Source organism: Terrapene carolina, unplaced genomic scaffold (assembly GCF_002925995.2).
Source record: "Terrapene carolina triunguis isolate 2854851 unplaced genomic scaffold, T_m_triunguis-2.0 Scaffold838, whole genome shotgun sequence".
NCBI lineage: Eukaryota > Metazoa > Chordata > Testudines > Emydidae > Terrapene > Terrapene triunguis.
The window spans coordinates 13,075,354-13,096,719 of record NW_020665189.1 but is presented as its reverse complement, the minus strand read 5'-3'; the positions used below and the strand labels follow the sequence as shown (position 1 = coordinate 13,096,719).

At 37.9% G+C, this 21,366-nt stretch overlaps 1 protein-coding gene across 2 annotated transcripts in view; it reads left to right on the top strand.

Moving 5' to 3' along the window:
• Window positions 1–21,366, top strand: part of TENM2 (teneurin transmembrane protein 2) — an 828,204-nt gene that overhangs the window by 87,961 nt on the left and 718,877 nt on the right. Inside the window, exon 2 of one of the 2 annotated variants that reach the window (XM_026660851.1) lies at window positions 9,654–9,929. In XM_026660851.1, coding sequence (XP_026516636.1) covers window positions 9,654–9,929 — 276 coding nt within the window. Of the gene's footprint in view, window positions 1–9,653; window positions 9,938–21,366 lie in introns of both variants that reach the window. The other variant, XM_026660852.1, reaches the window with a different exon arrangement.

Below are 21,366 nucleotides of genomic sequence, written 5' to 3'. Positions count from 1 at the left end.
TTGGCTTGTTTAGCCTAACCAAACAAAAGCTGAGGGGAGATATGATTGCTCTCTATAAATACATCTGAGGGGAAAATACCATGGAGGGAGAGGAGTTATTTAAGTGCCAATGTGGACAAAAGAACAAATGGATATAAACTGGTCATCAACAAGTTTAGACTTGAAATTAGATGAAGGTTTCTAATCATCAGAGGAATGAAGGTCTGGAACAGCCTTGCAAGGGGAGCAATGGGGGGCAAAAAACATAACTGGCTTCAAGATTGAGCTTGATAAGTTTATGGAGGGGATGTTATGGTGAGACTCCTACAATGGCATTTAGCTGATCTGCATCTGCTAGCAGCAAATATCTCCAACAGCTGGTGATGGGACACCAGATGGGGAGGGTTCTGAGTAATTTCAGAGAATTCTTTCCCAGGTGTGTGTCTGTTAGATCTTGCCCAAAAGCTCAGGGTCTAATTGATCGCCCTACAGGGTTGGGAAGGCAGAGACCTTGGTGGGTTTTTTGCCTTCCTCTGCATCACGAAGCATGGGTCACTTGCAGATTTAAACTAGTGTCTCTGTAACTTGAAGTCTTTAAATCCTGATTTGAGGACTTCAGTAACTCAGCCAGAGGTTATGGGTCTATTATGGGAATGGGTGGGTGAGGTTCTGTGGCCTGCAATGTGCGTGCAGAAGGTCAGACTAGATAATCATGATGGTCCTTTCTGACATAAAGTCTGTTTTCCAACTGTAAAAGGGTGTGTGACAAAGTTCCTCCTCTATCTTGGTGGGTCCTGCGCTTATTGGCAGATTTTCTTGCCTCAGAGATTCACCATGTGGGTTGGGGAACAGCCCAGAGACCTTCCCCTCTGGAAGAACCCACAGTCCAGGTCAATTGGGAGGTTTGGGGGGAACCCGGGCCCACCCTCTACTCCGGGTTCCAGCCCAGCGCCCTGTGGACTGCAGCTGTCTATAGTGCCTCCTGTAACAGCTGCATGACAGCTACAAATCCCTGGGCTACTTCCCCATGGCCTCCTCCAAACACCTTCCTTATTCTCACCACAGGACCTTCCTCCTGGTATCTGATAACGCTTGTGCTCCTCAGTCCTCCAGCAGCACACCCTCACCCTCTCACTCTCAGCTCCTTGCGCCTCTTGCTCCCAGCTCCTCACACTCACACCACAAACTGAAGTGAGCTTCTTTTAAAAACCCAGGTGCCCTGATTAGCCTGCCTTAATTGATTCTAGCAGCTTCTTCTTAATTGGCTCCAGGTGTCCTAATTAGCCTGCCTGCCTTAACTGGTTCTAGCAGGTTCCTGATTACTCCTGACCGTTCTCTGGTCACTCAGGGAACAGAAAACTACTCATCCAGTGACCAGTATATTTGCCCTCTACCAGACTCCTGTACCCCACTGTTCTGGGTCTGTCACAGGTGATAACAGGTCTCCTCACAGGGGTGTGGAGCAGATTGATTGAAATTTTGAATCACTGAGATATTATACTAATGAGCCCCATGAAGAAATTTGTAATTTTTTAATTCGGTGCATGATTTGAATGGTGTTGTAAATAAGACTAGGACCACACATGGAAAGAGGATAAAAAAGAAATACTGAATAACTACCCATTCACTGAATGAGGCAGGTGTCTTGCGGAAAAAAATAGTATAAGATCATGTAATTAAAGTCATAAATGGATATTCACAACAGGGCTGAATCAAGGTTGCATGGTCAATCTTACGTTTGGCATTTTTGAAGTTTTGGTGCATGGCTTTGCAACCTTAATGATCTATTAAAATATTTTTAATGTAATATACTACTACTATAAACAAACTGGTTGTCAACAACCTCCCCTCCCTGCCTCCCCCCAAAACCCCTCATCCAATCTGTAATATTAGACTTTGTGGTCTCTGAGCTAGCAGTGAGGAACAGCAGGATTGTGAAGAAGAAAATCAAAAGGATTTTGTTGTGACTAATCAAATACTAGAAAACAAAGCTCTCTTTGGCTGGTTCAGTCCAGTTTCATTCAGTAAACTTTCTTAGATTAACAGATGATCTTTTGATTGCTAAGAAGCTTTAATGTGTGTATTTAATTTAAACGTTTATTACCTAGAAAACAACATGTTCTGAACCCTCACAAAATTCCAATGTGAGTGTTTATCGTATACAAACACTATTCATTATTGTGCCACTTCTGTGTGCACTGTTGAGGTGGCTGCACTTTATTGATAGATGTGGTGATTCCTGCCGTGTTCCCATACAGTTGGTACGCTCAGCTAGTAAAGTCTGTAAACCACTTTATTATCTATTTGGCTGAAAGGTGCTTTATAAATGTAAGATCATTAACGCTAAGCAATTAAAGTTATACATTGGTTTAATTATGAAATGTTTGGCTTTGTGGGCAAGCAGTAGCTAGAACCTAATAATACTTGAAGTACAGAAAATAAGTAGTCTGCTGACCTTTTTGCTCTGTGGTTAACCATTACACATAGCTGCACGGTAAAGGTCCACCTATTCATCCCTGCTATGTTTCTGTATGCTATCTCTTTCAAAACCTGTTGGCATTAGAATCAGCTGTATATCTTTTCCACTGAGAGGGTCTGCTCTTCAAGTAGACCTGTTCCCTGGTGTTTTAAGGAATTTGGCCACATTCAGGTCTGCCCTATAAGTACACTACATCTTATACTTGCTCCTTTTTTTGGCAGCAAAGGAATTTGTGGGGATTTGAATTTTTTAAAATAGATGGTTGCATAGAAGAAATGGCTAACCCTGAACTCAGTGTAACACAGACCATTGAATTCACACACTAATTCTTGCCTCAAGCTCAGTAATTTAATGGTGCTATCCTTTGAATGGGTGTGGAGTCTTTTTCTGAATGGGAGGTTTCTACCCTCTGTGACATCAACAGTGTTAAATAGGAGAATTTTCCAGGCATATGCATTTTAATTTAATCATGCAAACCCCATTAATCTCAGAGCCATGTGGTTAATTTCCTGCGCATAACACAGAAAATGTCCCTTTTTCTTTTTCACATTAAAACAATTGAAATGCAAGGTGATGTATAAGTGCAAAGGATATATAAGCAAGTGCGCGTATTAAAGGAATTTTTCTGAGAATCTTAATTTGGGTAAAACAATAAGAAAGTCACAAATGCAGGAGAGCAATAATCAGAGGCTTGGATCTTCAGACTCCTCCGAGCAAATATCTTCAGTTTTGGAGTCTGAATCTAAAATGCACAATAATATACAATTTGAGCCAATATCTAATACGTTGGGATGTGGAATGGAACATAAACTGTGAAAAAGGAAGCCTAAGATAGCATTGACATATATAAAATATTAGGAGATTGAAAGATTAGTATTGTTACCTTAGAAGATGAATAAAAGCGGGTATGATAAAAGTGTATAAAATAAGTAGAGAAGTGTCTGTCAGGCGTGTCTGTTCTCCCTGTCTCGTAACACAAGAAGGGGAGACTTTCAATGAAATGAAATGAAATGTTGTCAAATTCAAAACTTTTTCATGCAACACAGCACTTAGACTGAAGAACCCATTGCCACAGGAAGTCATTGAGGCCAAGAATTTAGCAAGATTTATAAAGGGATTAGACACTTAAGTGGACATCTAGAATATCCACAGTTGTTATAATTTTGCAAGGAGTATATAAACCTCATGCGTCAGGGCTTAGGCCGATCTCTAATTGTTAGAGATCAGGATGAGACCTAATGTGGAGGGCAGATTATCTCAGGTCTACCTATTGCAGTGTCCTCCCTCTGAGGCATCTTGTATTGGCCACTGTCAGAGATAGGATGCTGAATTAGAAGCACCTTGAGTCTGGTCCAGTATGGCAATTCCTGTGTTCCTATAATGTGCTGTTAACCAATCTAAACCTCTATCTAAAGAACCGGTGAAAATACCACAGGCTTTGTTTTCCGATCTTTGTGTGTTGAGAGAGTGAATAGAATTGTACTTCATTCATTTAATCGCACCCAGTGGGAATATTTATGTAGCCACATAAGCGATGTAGTAGCTTACGGTAGTAAAAGTCAGTTTGAAAACTGTATTAGTATATTACCGGTAGCTTAATATTGATTTCAATTTATATGTTTGAAAACTGCTTTTGTACTACTGGGAAACTACATAATGCACTTGCATCCTGGACTTGATGATCCAGTAGTTCCTTTCTATCTCTTGATATTGTGAACTTAAGATCAATAGCCTACTTTTACATGGCAGGTTATCTGTACCTTAACGAAACATATGGAATTAACTGCCGAAGTTTAATTAAAATAATCACAACTGAAGATGTCTTGCTGGTTAATAGCTCCTATAATATTCCAAAGACTTCTGATTCCTGGAGAATTTATTTTTTTTAATTACTGATGGGTTGCTTTCATTGCAACATGTTATTTTAAAGAACCAAAGCTCTTTATTCCACTCATTTGGTGGAAGTGTTATTTGTTTGTTTTGTCACCAACAGTGCGATACATGCCTGTAAAGCACGTTAAGTCTTTGCCTGTGGTCTGAAGGCAGAGTAAGAATAGATTCTGAATTACATTTTGGTACTTTGGATTCCAACTCACATAGTGTTTTATACTAACCTCCTACTTTGCAAGTAAAGCTTCACTGTAGTGCAGATATTCTTTGGGTCCCATGTACAGCACTATTGGACTACACTAAGTAGCACTAAAATAATCCAGCCATCTGCTTTACTACTAAAAGTAGTAAATTACTTGTAGTGAATTTCAGCTCAGGGGGCCAGCTTCCCTCCTTCTCTGTGGATGCAGAACAGTGTAGATTGAACTCTTTTCCCTTTGTTCTCACAAGGTCACAGAGTTGGCAACAGATACCACTGCTCCCCTTGCCTGGGTGCTCTCTGAGCTTCAGCTTTATTTTATCTCAGGCTCTAAAGGATGGAGGGCTCTTCCTGAGCGAGATACAGAATTGGATCATCTGGCCAAAATGACTCTGTAGCTTCCCAGGCCCTGTCCTTTTATGTGGCCTATGCTGGCTGGCCCACTCTGCTGAAGAGTGGAGATTATGGGTGTTTTGCACTACTCTGCCTCTGCTTCTGGCAAACTATTTGGCATGAGGTTCCCACATGCTGGAGTCTACTGAGTGTCAGAACCCAGGAAGTGAATTTGGGTACATTGTTGATTCTTGACATAAACATAATTGACTTGCTAAAGAAATGCTGGATTCTTTCAATTTGCTATTTTTTAAATTGCATCCATACATCGGAGTATAATAATGACTTTTATCCCATGCAGGAATAAAAAAAGTGGTTTATTAATACCACTTGAACCCTAGTGCACAGTTACAGTTGGACAAATAATATATTAATGAGCACAATCACTATGTTAGAGAAGATACGGATTGTTTTAGTTTCAAGAGCTGATGAGTAAGCAGGGATATGATATCGGTATGTGAAATTAGAGAATGCTGTACAGAAGACAGGGTAAATAGGAGCACTCATGCCTTTTCTTAAAATCCAAAAACCAGGGGACAGTCAATGAAACTGAATGGCAACATTTAAAACTGGTAATAGGAAATATTTGTATACAATGCATAATTAAACTGTGAAACTTATTTCCATAGGTATCACAGAGGCCGGGAGTTTAGCAAGATTATCCATTTCTACTTATGAGAACATAATGATACTAGATGGGATTAAAAAAAAACAACCCAAAGGGATAAACACTCATTTTTCAGGATGCAAACCAGCCACTAACTGGAGAAGGAAGACGCTTCCCCTATGGTGTTATTCTATAACTATACCCTGTCATGACAGGGTTTCTTGCAAAAGAATCTCGTACTAACTTCTGTTGGAGACAGGATCCTGACCTTAGAAGGACCAGTGGTCTAGCCGAATTCCTACATCTGATTCCTAATTTGGTCTGTTTGTATAGTTATACTGTTATCTCTGGAAACCACATACATTTTTCCATACTCCCACTTAATAGAAGCCAAAACAGCTGAAAAAGTAAATTCTGTTTCTATTACCTCTCTTCAACCCACTTCCATTTATCTCAGAGAAAATAACATGAACAGTCATATTAAGTTCACTGTTTGCATCAAATGTTATAGTTTGTTTTTTATGTCAATACCGAATGTTCATTAGAGTGTAAACATCTGGGCATTTAAAGGCTATTAAAATCTACAGAGTAGTATTAAAATACTTAACTGTGTATATAAAAGCTTAATTAAGCTAATATATTCATAATAGGTTTGTGTTCATACATACTTATGTTACCCCAAAACAAAACCTTTTTTAAAAGCATATTTCCACCTTTGTTGTAGTTGGGATGGGTAATAATTTTAGCATCACTTCACATTGGGTATGTTTCACATAAGTTTCAGTAGGTCCTTGATTCTGCACTGTGCCATTCAAAATGTGCCAAAATTGCAGGATGCTGTTCACATTGTGTATGAGGCACTTCTTTGGTTCAGTATGGATGGTTTTATACCATTAAGTTGCTTTCTAAGTTTCAGATCAGTTTGAATCCAGAATGGCAAAGGCAAAACTTTAAAAAAAAAAAAAATCTGGCAAGTTTTATTGATGTCTATGGACTGTGCACAATTTGTAAGTGATCACTAAAATCCATGGGATTGTGTTCAACCCAGACGACCTACCATGTGAACAGTTATCAAAATTTCATTATGAAATTCAAATGGAATAATGAAGATTACTTAAAGAATCACTGCCAAACTACAGATGTCATAAAGCTTTGCTTTGAATCTTGAGGCAAGGGCCATGAATCAAAATACATTTCTCTCAAAATCTGGGTATTTTCTTTTTTACATGCTGAAAACAAAGTAGTGGAGTTTCACATAATATGGGGTTTCTCTTGCAAAAGGTTGGCACATCTTAAGTGTCATATTCTCAACACACACACCACAACACCTGTAATTATTTTACCAGGCAGTGAATTCAAGCAGAATAGACTCTTAACTGAAAACATTTGGGTTAATTTCCCTTAATTAAGTCTTGAGGGAAAGGAGGTGACTCTTTGTTTGTATGTTTGTTTTTCTTTTTATCTTATTTTTAAACATCACAGCTGACTAATTTGTTCCCTTAGAAATGTCCCTTCTCCCTTTTTATTTCTCTAACTCACTACCACCTTATTGCAACATTCCTCCTAGCAGAGGAAGGATGCAATCTATTAATGCTGTTTGGTGTATTGGCTAAAGTGGGGTGTCTCAGGAGCTGAAAGTTGCTATTCAGGAGCACATCCATCCTCTACTGGTCAAGCAAACAGCTTAAGGCAAGTCTTCACTACAAAATTAAGTTGACCTAAGTTAGGTTGATTTACTACCACCACAGTAATTAAACTGCTTTTGCATGTCTACACTATGCTCCTTGTGTTGGCGGTGTGTGTCCTCGCCAGGAGTGCTTTTGCTGATTTAACTGTCTGTGTGGGACATTGTGGGACAGCTTTTGAAAGGCAGTCGATGTAAGCAATGCGGTATCTATGCTGACGCTGTGTTGACCTAACTATATCTACTTAAGTGCTACATCTCTTGTGGAGATGGAGTTGTTAAAGGCTTGTTTACACTGGCAATTTACAGTGCTGCAACTTTCTCGCTCAGGGGTGTGAAAAAACACCCCCCTGAGTGCAGCAAGTTTCAGTGCTGTAAAGTGCCAGTGTAGACCATGCACCAGCGCTGGTAGCTAGTCCCCTCGCGGAGGTGGGCTTTTTTTTTTTTTAGAGTGCTGGGACTGCTCTCTCCCAGCGCTCTGCCGCGACCACACAATCCAGCGCTTTAGCATGCCAGTGTAGACTAGCCCGAAGTCTGTGCAGTGATTTACATCAGTGGGAGGTGCATTTTAGTGTGGACACTTACAGAGTTAGGTCAATATATGCTGCCTTATATCAACCTAACTTAATCCTTCTGAAAGAGAAATCATATGCTCTTCCTTTAACTGGTGGGTTTGGGGATAAAGGTTAAGTAAAACATTACTTTGCATTTTTCATTCAACCCAAATCTCAAAATACTTTATGCATTTAAATCAGTGATACTCCGACTGCAGCTCACAAGCCACAAGTGGCTTTTTAAGTGTGTCTTGCGACTCTTTGCAGCACACAATATTAAAACACTGTGATTTAATTATTAACCAATGAGGATGCTTTTACTATGTTGTTAACCAATCAAGTTATCAACTTGCACTAAGTTATTAATTTACTTGCTGTGAGAATAATATATTAAAAAAACTAAATATTTCCCCATTATACTTTTTAAATATGAATAGTACTAGAGTAAATGAAGCAATGAATTCACATTACTGTGGCTCTTTTGGGTAATGTGATCACTAATTTGGCTCCTGAACCACTGAGGTCTGAGATCACTGAGTTAAATGATCTTGTGGGACTTGGAAAAGATTTATGTAGATTGATTTAACTAGATATTTTAAATATATCATCTGTCTTGATTGATCTGTGTGAATGGAATTGTTACTTTTTTTAAACTGGTTAATGAAGCATATTTATTAATAAAAATATCGTGTACAACAGATGCCTGTTTATAATCTGTCTTCGGGTGTCTTGATTTGATACACATGTGTAGGAAAAAAAGTAGACTGTTTAAATAGGCTATAAAAGCACCATTTTGGAACCACAGACCTCAGACTAAGTTGCACTGTGTACAATATGAATTAGATAGTCGACAGCTGTATTTCCAGTGACTTGAATCTGTCTTTGGTGTTCATTTCTAGTCTGGCATGGGGAACTGAAATCGCCCATGCTTTTCAAAACCAGCGAAGCCAGAGAGACCAGTGAATATTTCCTTATAGATATATTTTAAGTTCCTTGTCCCTTATTGTCTAAAAAGATACATGGTTAGCGATGAGCCAGCAAGTCACCTACCAACTTACTGAGTCACATTATGAGCCACCATGTTTTGACATGAATCCTAGAAGGTTTGCCTTCAGACATCATGCTATTCTCCTGTTGTCATTTTTTGACACAGTAACGTTACTCATAACATTTCTGTTGGGGGCAAAACTTCTGTGAATGGAGAAAACATGTGACACCTATTTCAGATGTAACAGGGGACCCAAAATATCTAACCTTCCCACATATTAAAGCTGTGCAAAATTGACAGTTTTTCATATTATGTACAGTTTTCCACTATTCTGGGTGACTCTGCACTCAAATTGTTTGCACTAAGTTACATTAAATCTTTCACATTTTCAATGAAAAATAGTTTGAATTTTAAAGCTATTTCTTCCTGGAAGTGGTGGTCCTCTTTTGCTCCGAAATGGGTTGCTTTTGTCCACCTTACAAGTGATAAAAATGACATTATGTAGCAATGGTTTTGGTGAAATAGTTCGTAACAAAGGCCTCAAATAATATTAAGCATGTGAAGTCAATAGGACTGCTTATGTGCATAATATTAATCATCTGCCTAAGTGTTTACAGATTTGAGGCCAAAATGTGGGAGAGGAAGGAACGGCTCAGATTTTGAGGAGTTTTATCTTTTATTTTGTGTGTTTCACAACTCTCTCTCTGCTATACACCATATGCTTCTGATGAGCCTTGCCATACCCTTACAGATCTGTCCACCATATACAATTCATTATGAAGGCGTGATATATACCATATCTATGAGAAGATAAGATGGTCTGTTAATTTTATTTTAAATATTTTGACTAATTATTTTTGTTTCTTTACTGTCCTCCTAGGAACTAACTTCACCCTTGCAGAACTAGGAATCTGTGAGCCATCTCCCCATCGAAGTGGCTACTGCTCAGACATAGGAATACTTCATCAAGGCTATTCCTTGAGCACCGGGTCTGATGCTGACTCAGACACAGAGGGAGGAATGTCTCCAGAGCATGCTATAAGGCTGTGGGGGAGAGGGATAAAATCCAGGCGTAGTTCCGGTCTGTCAAGTCGTGAAAACTCGGCCCTTACGCTGACTGACTCTGACAATGAAAATAAGTCAGATGAGGAAAACGGTAGGCCTGTTTCTTGAATATATGTTTTAATCTATATCTATAAGAACATCTGGTGGTATTTTTTGCATATAAATGAGTCACTTAAAAGTTCTTACTTTTCCTTGTCCACTTGCCTTAAAAAAAAAGTAAATTAAAAAAATTAATTTTACCAGAAATGACAGGAGAAATTATTATATAATGTACTGGTAGTATATGTTTTCAATAACATGTTAATGAATGGAGCTCTTATTCTCCAATAAACTGCATAGCAAAGAATGTGATTTGAAAAACCATGACCTATATCTAGAAATATTCTATTTGTTTGTAGGTATTTGCAGGGTTTTTTTAATGGCAGCCTGGGTTTTCTCTTAAAGATGTCCTCAGAATACCACCTTATTTTATACTTTAATTTACAGACAGCAATGCTTCATGTCTGTTACTGAAGAGGAAACTTGGAGCAGATTGTGAAATTTAATAATGACAAGTATGAAGAAACTTGTCAGAAAAAAAATTCATATATATGATTTTACCCACAATGTGAACTAAGGTTAACAGTTTTCAACTTATTAAAATCATATTAACTCATAGTCAATAGGACTGTTGTTCAGGTGTTCTCATGAAATTTTGAAAGCTTTATCTGAATCTAAGGTTTCTAATAATTTAATGGTAAGTACATGCAAGGTTTTATAATGCAAATATATGTATCAGAGTGACTCAAAAAGATATGTATATATCTGTTTAGTATAGATTCTTAGCTGTTTAATTAAAAAAAAAAGGTAAATTACATAATGCACAACCCATGTAGGACAAAACACATGGGCAATGATTTGTTGTGAATAAAAACTACATTAAGCTAACTCTACTTGAAATGTTTACAAATTAGTTTAAAAATTTCATATAAAACAACTTAAAACTCATTTCTCAGCAACATTCTGTGCCTACTTTAAAAAATGCCTAGCTAGTGAAGATGATTTGCTATGGATAGCAATGCAGTGCCTGCCTTCAATAATTCTCCACACTAAAATGTGAATAAGGCAGGAGTGTATAAGCCAAAGTCACTCTAAAAAAAACAAAAACAATCAAGTTTAATTCTGAAATAAGCCATTTTGGGGAGATAAAGAGGAACCACAAGAATAGTGTTCCACTGTGGCATCAATAGAAACATTCAAGGCAACTGCTTGATGTCAGTTACTGCAATAGACTCCCTACTATGTTATCTGGGGATTTTAAATTATGGTGTGTTGGCACATTCAGCACCTTCAGGTATTTATCTGAAAAGGACTTTTATTTTATTTTAAGCTTTCTTCCAGGCCAAGTGGATATTCAGTCCCCACCCCTGCTCATGCCAATTTCAGCAGTGCCAGTATGTTAGGATTTGAAATGCAAGCAGTTAAATGTTAAAGAAGATGAACAAAAAACAAGTGAAACTTTTCAAAATGCTAGAAATATATGACCAAGTTAGACTTAAAGAGCCAAATTTAGCCCTCAGTAGATACAAACAACTCTCGCTGATTTCAGGGGAAATAGTAGGGAAGAAGTTAGCCCATAATCTTTGTATTTCCATGAATATTGTGGCATGCATTTCTTCATCAAAGTTTACGGGGGTTGTGTGTTTAATAGTAATGGCAGATATTAGGAAAGCAAACAACCAGTGTTAAAAATATATATATATATATATGTAAATATACACTGACTCACTCTACTATTTGATAAACTTATGTGCTTTGTACTCTCATGCATACAATACATTCACTTAATGGTCTGACCCAGAATCCATTGAAGACCATGAAAAAACTCCCATTGACTTCAGTAGGCTTTGGATAAGTCCCAGTAATTGTTTCAAATGAATGAACTGACTAAGGAAGTTCTTTCCATTACTATTCAAGCTCAAAGATTGGGTTTGAGTTTACCCCTGCTGAGGTCAATGGCAGTTTTAATATTGACCATGGTGGATATAGTGACCAACATATTGGGTTTTGCTTGTGAACACTTTTCACCCTGAGAGTTACCTCTGGCTAATCTATCTAAGCTATCTATAAAATGCATTTCAAAAAGGTAGTTTTTCAAACTATGTTGTTTACCAAAACAGGAAAGACACTATAAAATGATGTGCAAGACAAAGTATATCAGATTCACTTTTGAATGCACGGTATTAGCACTTTATTTAGTAAAGCTTTTATGATGATAAATGTTTCCGTATGGTTGGCTGTAAAATATTCACACAGATGTGAAATGTCTATTATACAAGCAGAGGTGTTAACTTCAGAAAACTTCATAGTCTCCCTCTCTGACAAATCCTGTTTAGCTCAAAAAATCAGTTCCTTTTCACATCACTGATTTTATGAAGTTTGGGAATGTATTATCATATAGATTGACAGGTGCCCCACTAGGGTTCAGCACCACTGCCTGGACACTTACAAAGCCATCATTAATTTCTTTCACTTGTGTCCAGCAATGGTTTCCTACATAATAACCACTGTGTCCTTCAGAACCAAATCAATAACCTGTTAGATATGCTTCTCTTGAAGAGGAAGTAACAAGAATCTACACTTCAAGAGAAATGCATTCTCCAGTACAGTTTCAGGAGTCATAGGCATAAAACAAGACATTTCTTGGTATGGAAGTTTATACTTTGCCCCAACCACATTAGTTGAACTCATGATGCATAGATTTCATTGAGTTTATTTAAAGCACTGCATGCCCTTTTTCTTGACATGGTTCAGCTGCTTTACTGCAATATACTATTACAACTCTAAAAAGGTGACATTTTTGATACTGAGATGTTAATCACAAATTCTATCATTCCACTTCAAAATAATAAACTGTCAATTTTTTTTTAATATTAAATCAATGTTGGTACTTCTCAGTACATTTCCAAGTAGTACAGAGGTAGCTTAATTGCTATAAATCACACTAATATTACTATTTTCAACACTTCTGCTAATTCAAATCCATTGACAAGGTTTAGGACTATTTTTTTTCTTTTTCATTTTTTGCTTTTAGAGTTGGTATGATTGACTGTTATCTTAAATTAGAATTGTGTGAGCCTTGAATTAATAGGTTTGAAATGCATATTGATAAATTGAAATAATTTAATGTAAATTCATTTAAATTTGCTGATTTACTTGGGCAGAAATTCTTTCCTGACAAAACAGGATATTGAAGATCCAGTTGGAAAAGCAACACTTTTTTTATTTTTACAGTCCTGACACTTTTTTTCAATACATTATCCTAGAATTTAGTATCACGTCTTGAAATGTAACTTTTATAATGCTGTCTGTAATTGGTGTGATCCCTTGTAAGAGAGGCATCCAACGAGAATGTGAATATGTAAGGGCAAACAATACTCTTGTAACCACGATCAACTGGATTCAGAGCTTCTGGTTACCTGAATCATTACAGGTGTTCATCCAAAAAATGTACAGCAAACATTTATAAGCAAGTTTGATTTATCTTGCACCGGGTGTGCCTTATCCTAGGTAGGCAAAAAGAGTCAGTTTTTGGGACCCACAGGTAGTGGGGTATACACTCAAATTTATCAGAGTTCCAAAGCTTTCTGTTCTCTTGGTGCTCTGCTAGTTGCGTCTAATCTACAGGGGGCACTATTTAAAAAGTAAACATTTGCTGACAGTGACCTCACTATTAAGTGGCAATAACAGTATCTCACACAATCCTGGGTGGTTACTGATGGCAAATGGTGATTTATAATTGTAATCCCTGTAAAAAAGAATTTACCATGGAGGGTGGGTGTTAATACAGGGATTTTGTTAATTGTGAGAGGTAGGTTTGAAGTGATGCTGTCTCCCTAAGAATAACATTGGAGATGCTCAAATCCCAACCTATGCCCACATGAATTTGGTTAGGGCCAGGTTCTGCCACTCTTACTGATACTTAGTCACAAATTACTCACTAATGTACAACTTAGCATGAATAAAAGGTTAGAACCTGCCCCTTACAAGATATGGGTCAGATCGTCAGCTGGTATAATCAGTGTCACTCCATTAAAATCTTCTTCAGTGGTGCTACTTTATACCAGCTGAAGAGCAGGCTAATTTAACCCTACATTAGTTACAGAATTAGGCCTATACTCACGTAAGACCTCATTGGAAATGCATGAGTATTAGCTGCATATTTGTGCCCTTATATTCTATGTTGTGAAAACATAAGACTGACTTTAGAAGGAGGTTGGCTTGTAATGGAAACTAATGTAAAGCCATTTAAACTAAAAGGATCACTATCATTTGCTTGGTATATAAATATTGTAAATTGATGAATAAATCCTAAATGAACTTTTAATTACCTTCCCCATCCCCTCCAAAAGCCATTCTAATGATGGCTTCTTTTTAAAAAGACAGATGACGTTATGAGGTTGTGATCAGGTGTAGGGTACAAGACTCTACTGGGTAAAACACTGATTTGCCATGAATTGCATTTGTGGGTGTTGCAGCTTATTGATCCTGCTTTGCAACTGTCCAGTGTGGCCCTTATGCCAGCCAGGAATTGTTGAAGTAGAGCAGTGCGCTGACCAGCTCTTTTACTCCCAGGGCTGCAAGGGAAGATGGGGTGGAATTTGCTACCTTCACTCTGTTCTCCATGATCATTTTCCTGCACAGGGGGAATCTTCAGCTAGCTGGTTATAGCAGTTTTATGACCCATTTGCATCCCCAAAGCAATGTAAATTGTATTCTATCCAGGTTCTTATAGAGTGCCCAACTCTATGGTATTTAAAGGCTAGGCTCTGACCCACAATTACTGATTGTGTTATGGAATGTTTTATTGATCAGCTAATGAAGAGATTAGAGGTAGGGAGCAATATGTTGGAGAACATGGAATGACTCAAGATTCAGTGTTTTGTGATTAAAATAAAGCCAGTGAATTAAGTGCTTCAACAAAATTATAGTAAGCAAAATGGGTGATGGAAAAGGAATTAACTAACCTATCAAGATCTTTCCTGCTAAGTGGTATTTTGAACCAAGTAACATTTTGTAAGCACTTTGTCTATGTATCAAGAAGGTAGTTAGTTATTAAAAGAAAGATCAGCTGGCACTATGAAAGCAAGTCAGTGTTGTGTTTTGGGATGGAGTTAGAACAACCGTGTCAATGGTATGGACTAAGAGTGCAATGCAGCATACACTTGGGACCAGTTGGCAATCCCTCTCACTGGGATTCATAAAATTACTAATATTGATGTCATGAAGGCAACTAGACAATTCCTGATTTACGGTGATTAAAGGGGAGAGTTAAACAGACCTGCGTGTCAATGTCATATCAAAGAAACCACAGGCCATAGTAATGAAAAATAGAAACAGGAGACAGCATGTAGACTCAAGATACCCACCAGTAGTGCACCACTGCAAATGCTGAAAGGAACAAATATAGTGCAGATGTACCCATGAGCAAAATTTTCAGATTGGTATGAATTTAAACCAGGTTAAATGCTAACATCTTAAGGAGAATAACCAGCTATAGCATAAAAGAAGATAGCTGGATGATACTTCATATTTTACTGGTGGCTTATTTTTTCTTCCAAGGGTATTATGATGGTGCATCTGTGTCAGCAATCATTGAGTTAGGGTGACCACATTTGGTTTTGGCTGCCACTTTCCTATATCAGCACCTTAATTGCAGGTACCTGATACTATCATTGGGAACAGCAGGACATAACATAAAAAGATATTTTTAAATTATTATGATGTTTTAAATGTATTTAAGGCTTCTACTGTAATGTAACTAAAATATCAAATATTTCAATTGTTTTGAAGTAACTTCTTTTTCTCAGCTTTACATTTATATGTCAGAAGGTAAATAAAATCAGTTTTGTGGGCAGAGGAGACCTCTCAGGACTCAAGTTATATTATTAAGGTAAAGAGTCAGACTACCAAAGTGACAGATAAAATTGTATCTAAGTTGGCCCTCAACTATATATATTGAGGAATAGGGAAGAACAAAAAGCAGGGGAAATAAACCTATATCAAATTTCCATAGAGCAAGGAAATATTTCAGCGTTACATGGTGTTAATCTGTGCCTAAATGTTAAATGCATCTGCTATGAGATTCAGGATTTAAAATAATTACTGTATAGATAAATAAGGATCTGCAGAGAATGACTCTGAAAATCAACAAAAACAACGAGGAGTACTTGTGGCACCTTAGAGACTAACAAATTTATTTGGGCATAAGCTTTCGTGTGCTAAAACCCACTTCATCAGATGCATGGAGTGGAAAATACAGTAGTTATATATATATATAACAGTACATGAAAAGATGGGAATTGCCTTACCAAGTGTGGGGGGGGGTCAAGACAATTCAATTAAAGTGGGATATTATCAACAGTATGAAAAATCACTTTTGTAGTGGTAATCAGGGTGGCTCATTTCAAACAGTTGATAAGAAGGTGTGAGTAACAGTAGGGGGAAATTGGGGAAATTAAAAATCAGACTATCATTAAATTAAAGGCCAGATTGTGGCTTTAAGTCCCAGGCTACATTTTATGGGGCATGAGTTGAGAGGCTGCAGTCAGGAGACCCTGGGAGAGTTCTGAAGTGTCGCATAGAACTCTTGCCAGCGTCCCTGGGTCTCACACAAGTGAGTGACAGCTTTGCCACCCATCTACAGTGCAACATGGGATATGAGCCCTTAGCCCTGACCTCTTCCAACCCTTTTGGAAATTGTTCTCCCTATTTCTCATGGAAAATGGTTTCTGCACAGGATCACACACACACAGAACATCCTTGTGGGACCAACCATTAACTGGTTGAGAGAATCCCAAAGGGTGAACAATTTTCAGGAACAACATCCATCAACTCTAAATATGTCAAACGCTGTGGGATGTAGGACTGCATCAGCCCCTGTTGACCTATATTTTTTTTGTCTTCCCTTTCCCTTCTTATTTTTTTTAATTGTTTAAAAGTTTGATTTTTTCTTTTTCTTTCATGGAGACAATAAGATAAGTTTACATCACTTATTGTAACATCACTATCGAAGTCTAGCAAAATGGAAGACAGATTTGGTAACAAAAATCATATTTTTGTTTTGTACTGCAAAGGGTTTATTACACAAGAGCATAAGAGGACAAATAATTTTTAAAAATTGCTTGTCCTTTTAAAATTCTTTTAAAGCTCACAGTATTAAATGCCACAGTTAAGCATGTAATGCCACTATGATGTATATTCTAAATCTGTAAAGAAATTTACTCACATAAGGTAACCTAAGTTGGTGTTGACCTTGTTTTTTATTGCTGTCTCAATCAAAAATAGAATGAACACCATAATTTGGCATTTCCCCAAGATACTGTGGAATCAGAGACTTCTATTTATGCTCAAAAACAAAAGATAAAATGTTACCACATGGGGAAAATGTAGAGAGAACAGGTCAAGATTTAGGGCTCTACAACTGAGATGTTTTACTTATTTTCACTGTCTTGTTCTTGGGCATGTTGCTCTCAATATTGTTTTTCCTTGCATTTTTGTTCAACTTTATATTTCTGATTTCATAAGTTGCACATAGAAGGTTATGATGAAAGTGTGGCTTCTACTCTCTAAAAATGATTTTTGAGATTTCATGTTTGCGTGTCTGAATGGCAGTTCGCAGTTAGGCCTGGTCTACACTAACCCCCCAAGTCGAAGTAAGGTACACAACTTCAGCTACGTGAATAACGTAGCTGAAGTCGACATACCTTACTTCGAACTTACCGCGGTTCAGACGCGGTCCACACGCGGCAGGCAGGCTCCCCCGTCGACTCCGCGGTACTCCTCTCGTTGAGCTGGAGTACCGCAGTCGACGGCGAGCACTTCCTGGTTCGATTTATCGCGTCCAGACCAGACGCGATAAATCGAACCAGGAAGTTCGATTTCCAGCCGCCGAACTAGCGGCTAAGTATAGACCAGCCCTTAGAGATTTTCTCTTAACTGGCATCCCCAAAAACGTTGAGACCTGAAAGCCAAGCAGAGTTCTCTTGGTGCTCATCAATAGTAAAGATTCTGCAAGTGGAACTTAGTTAACAATTCTGTATTTGATATACTTGTGTTAATTGGACCACTGCGGACAGGGGTGCTTGAACTATTTGTAAAATGGAGGTGCTGAGAGCCATTAAACCAAACCGTATATACTGAAAACCACTTCAAGCCAAGGGCTTCGGCAGCACTCCCAGCACCCCTAATTCCAGCACCTATGACTGCAGATGCTGGAGAGTGAACTGGAGTCTTAAGTACTAACAAAAGGAAAAAGTATGGGCTGATGCGGGATACTTAGTAAAGTGAGTAGATCTAAATGGGGATATACGAAGGGAGCAGATCTCTGAAATAAGAATGTACAATTTTTACATATGCACTTTTCTCTTTACAGGCTCATTTTAAAGAGGGATGAACTAGCAGTAAGATAATATACACTTTACATCCAAGAGCAACAAGAAAGCTGTAGATTTAATGTAAGATTTGAAGTATAATATTGATTTGAACAGGTGAGAAGAGTGTAAAACAAACCCAAACAAACTAGAAGTGTCCAATTGACCTTCAGGGCACTCACATATCGCAAGGCGGAGAGCCTGCAGAGCTGTGCCCAGATCTTTCTATTTAGTAGTACAGCTTAGCTTGACTCCCCTCCCCACACAGAAGCAAGGATGTTGCTGGAGAGCAATGGGAAGAGGTGCCCCAGAACTAGATTTTCTTAGGTCTGCCAGAGGCTCGAGGCCATCCCAGAGAGAAGATCTGGCCCAGAGTGATTAGCGCATATTCACAAAATGGAGGCCCATACATAACACACAGAAGAGGATTTTTAAAAAGATAATACAAGTGCTGACGTGAATGGGCATGGAAATACTTTATCTGTACTTTAGGAAAGCTTGTGAAGTACTTCTTAAATGACAAATTTAAAAGGTCATCAAGACTGGTATCAAAGCTCAGGTGCTTAAGTGGATACAATTTTGATTTGATCTCAAAACCCAAGGGCGCTTCTGAGAGGATGCAGTTTGGGAATGAGGGAATTGACTAGCAGAGGTGACTTAAGGACGTAACACAGATCATCTACAATTTTGTTCAGGTAAATGGCTTATGCAACTCAATGCAGAGAAAGGCAAGGTAATGAAGTTGGGCACAAAAAATGAAGCAATATATATATATCAGTAATGGTCATAAGCTTTAAAACACTGAGCAAGAGAAGGATATGACGTACTGGTTGATAAAATTTAAGACGGTTTTCACAGGTTTAAAAGATACCCAGTAACCCTTTGGTGCACACCAATGCTGAACAAATACAAGTGGTGGTAAATATTCAAGCATGTCAAAGGAGCTAGGTAGATGACATCTGGAATACAGTGCTTAGTTCTACATAGAAAAGGAATGTTCTGCATGGTGCAGTAGCAACACCTACATTTATGTTGACTGAGACTTTACAATAATAACCCATGTAATTCAGTTGCTTATAACTAGAACACAAATTATTCTGCAGATGTGCAATTTCCTGTAGAATTCACTCCCTGACACAGAATTGTGCTCCAGAATCTGAGCTTTCATTAAAAGAAAAAAAAGATACTAGACATTTTGATTGCAAAAGAAACCTCAAAGGTGTGAACTACAGTAGAACCCTCAGAGTTACAAACACTTCGGGAATAGATATTGTTCGTAACTCTGAACAATATATTATGGTGGTTCTTTCAAAAGTTTACAACTGAACATTTACTTAATACAGCTTTGAAACTTTACTATGCAGAAGAAAAATGATGTTTTTAACCATCTTAATTTAAAAGAAGCAAGCACAGGAACAGTTTCCTTATCTTGCCAACTTTTTTTAAACTTTCCCTTTATATTTTGTACTAATTTACATTTAAAACAGTACTGCACTGTATTTGCTTCTCCCCACCCCTGTTACTGCCTGATTGCGTACTTCCCGTTCCAAATGATGTATGTGGTTGACTGCTCAGTTTGCAATTCTGAGGTAAAATGATGTAAGTGTCATCTGGCATCTCCTGGGAGTCTGACACAATAGCTCTGACAACTGTGGGATACTCCATTAATTTCAATCAGGTCCCTATAGACTCTGTAATTCTACAGTATGGCATTTTCCCAAGATGCCATGGAATTCCCTATTTTGCTGTTGTCAGGATCACCCCATTTTTTTCTGTTTTATTGTAACAGGACCTGCCTGCAGCCACTTCTTGCTGTGAAAATTTTCCCACAAGAGGAAGCCTTACCTGTGTTTTTGCATGCCGCAAGAAAGCGGGAATAAAGGATATTTCATGGCGATACTTTCATGTATTTATTCCTGATCCTGTATTTTTCACCTCATACATCTGATGAAGTGGGTTCTAGCCCACAAAAGCTTATGCCCAAATAAATTTGTTAGTCTCTAAGGTGCCACAAGGACTCCTCATTTTTTTTGCGAATAAATTTAAGGTTGTCATGGAATTTAGAGGGTCCTGCTACAGAATTTAGAAGTTGTTACCATGAAATTTGTTCACTTTGGGTACTTCTACCTGGCAATAAAATAAGCATGGCACAGCTCTGGCAGGCCCGAGTCAGCTGACTCAGGCTTGGACTGTGGGTTTCTAGAATTGCAGTGTAGATGTTGGGGCTCAGGGACACTCCCACAGGGGAGGGGAGGATCTATTTATTGCAGTGTAGACATACCTTTTGTGTCCTAGAATAAAGAAGGTCCCAGTTATAAATTCATCATACATTTAACTGTTTGTGCGCATATTTTCCATGCTTGACCCTCTGCCTTAGATTTTATTAGTTGTGATTTTTTTTTCTGGTTCGGGTTTGTAACAAATAATTCAAAACTGAGTGTTGTGTTTGAATGACCTTTGATGAACCACTGGCTTTGCAATGAATTAGTAAGTTATTAGGAACTTGTAACAAAAACCATTATAATAGAACCTCACTAATTATCACTTCCACTAACCCATCAGCCCTATACTTTTTTTCATTAAACTTTCAGCTTCACCCCACTTCTTGTCTTAGATTTAATAGTAGAGGGAAGTGATAATGGGATGCCATATCATTAACTGGATGATAATTTTATAAGATGTTGTAAAATGTATTGTACACTATAATGAGGTATTATAAATGAAACTAAACTGTTTGTCAAAATATTTTCTAAAATTTCATATTTCAAGATGAGCTCATAATTATGCAGTTATGTGAAAGGAGGGGGTTATTGACTATAAAACCACTGTGCTATGAGCTATATCTGTGGGGGGGGGGGGTGAGAGAGAGAGTGAGTGCAATGTAGATTTAGTAAAGTAGACTCAGATGATAGGCTAGGTCAACAAAGTAAGCAAGCAACAATACTTCTGCTCAAAGTGTGATTTTAATTTGAATAATGCCTTTGTATATTTTTGCAACAATAAAAATAAACTTGGGTAGATTTGAATGTTAATATTGTTTTAATTCAACTTATCACAGTTAAACATAGGAGTGTGTGTGTGTGTGTGTGTGTGTGTGTGTGTGTGTGTGTGTGTGTG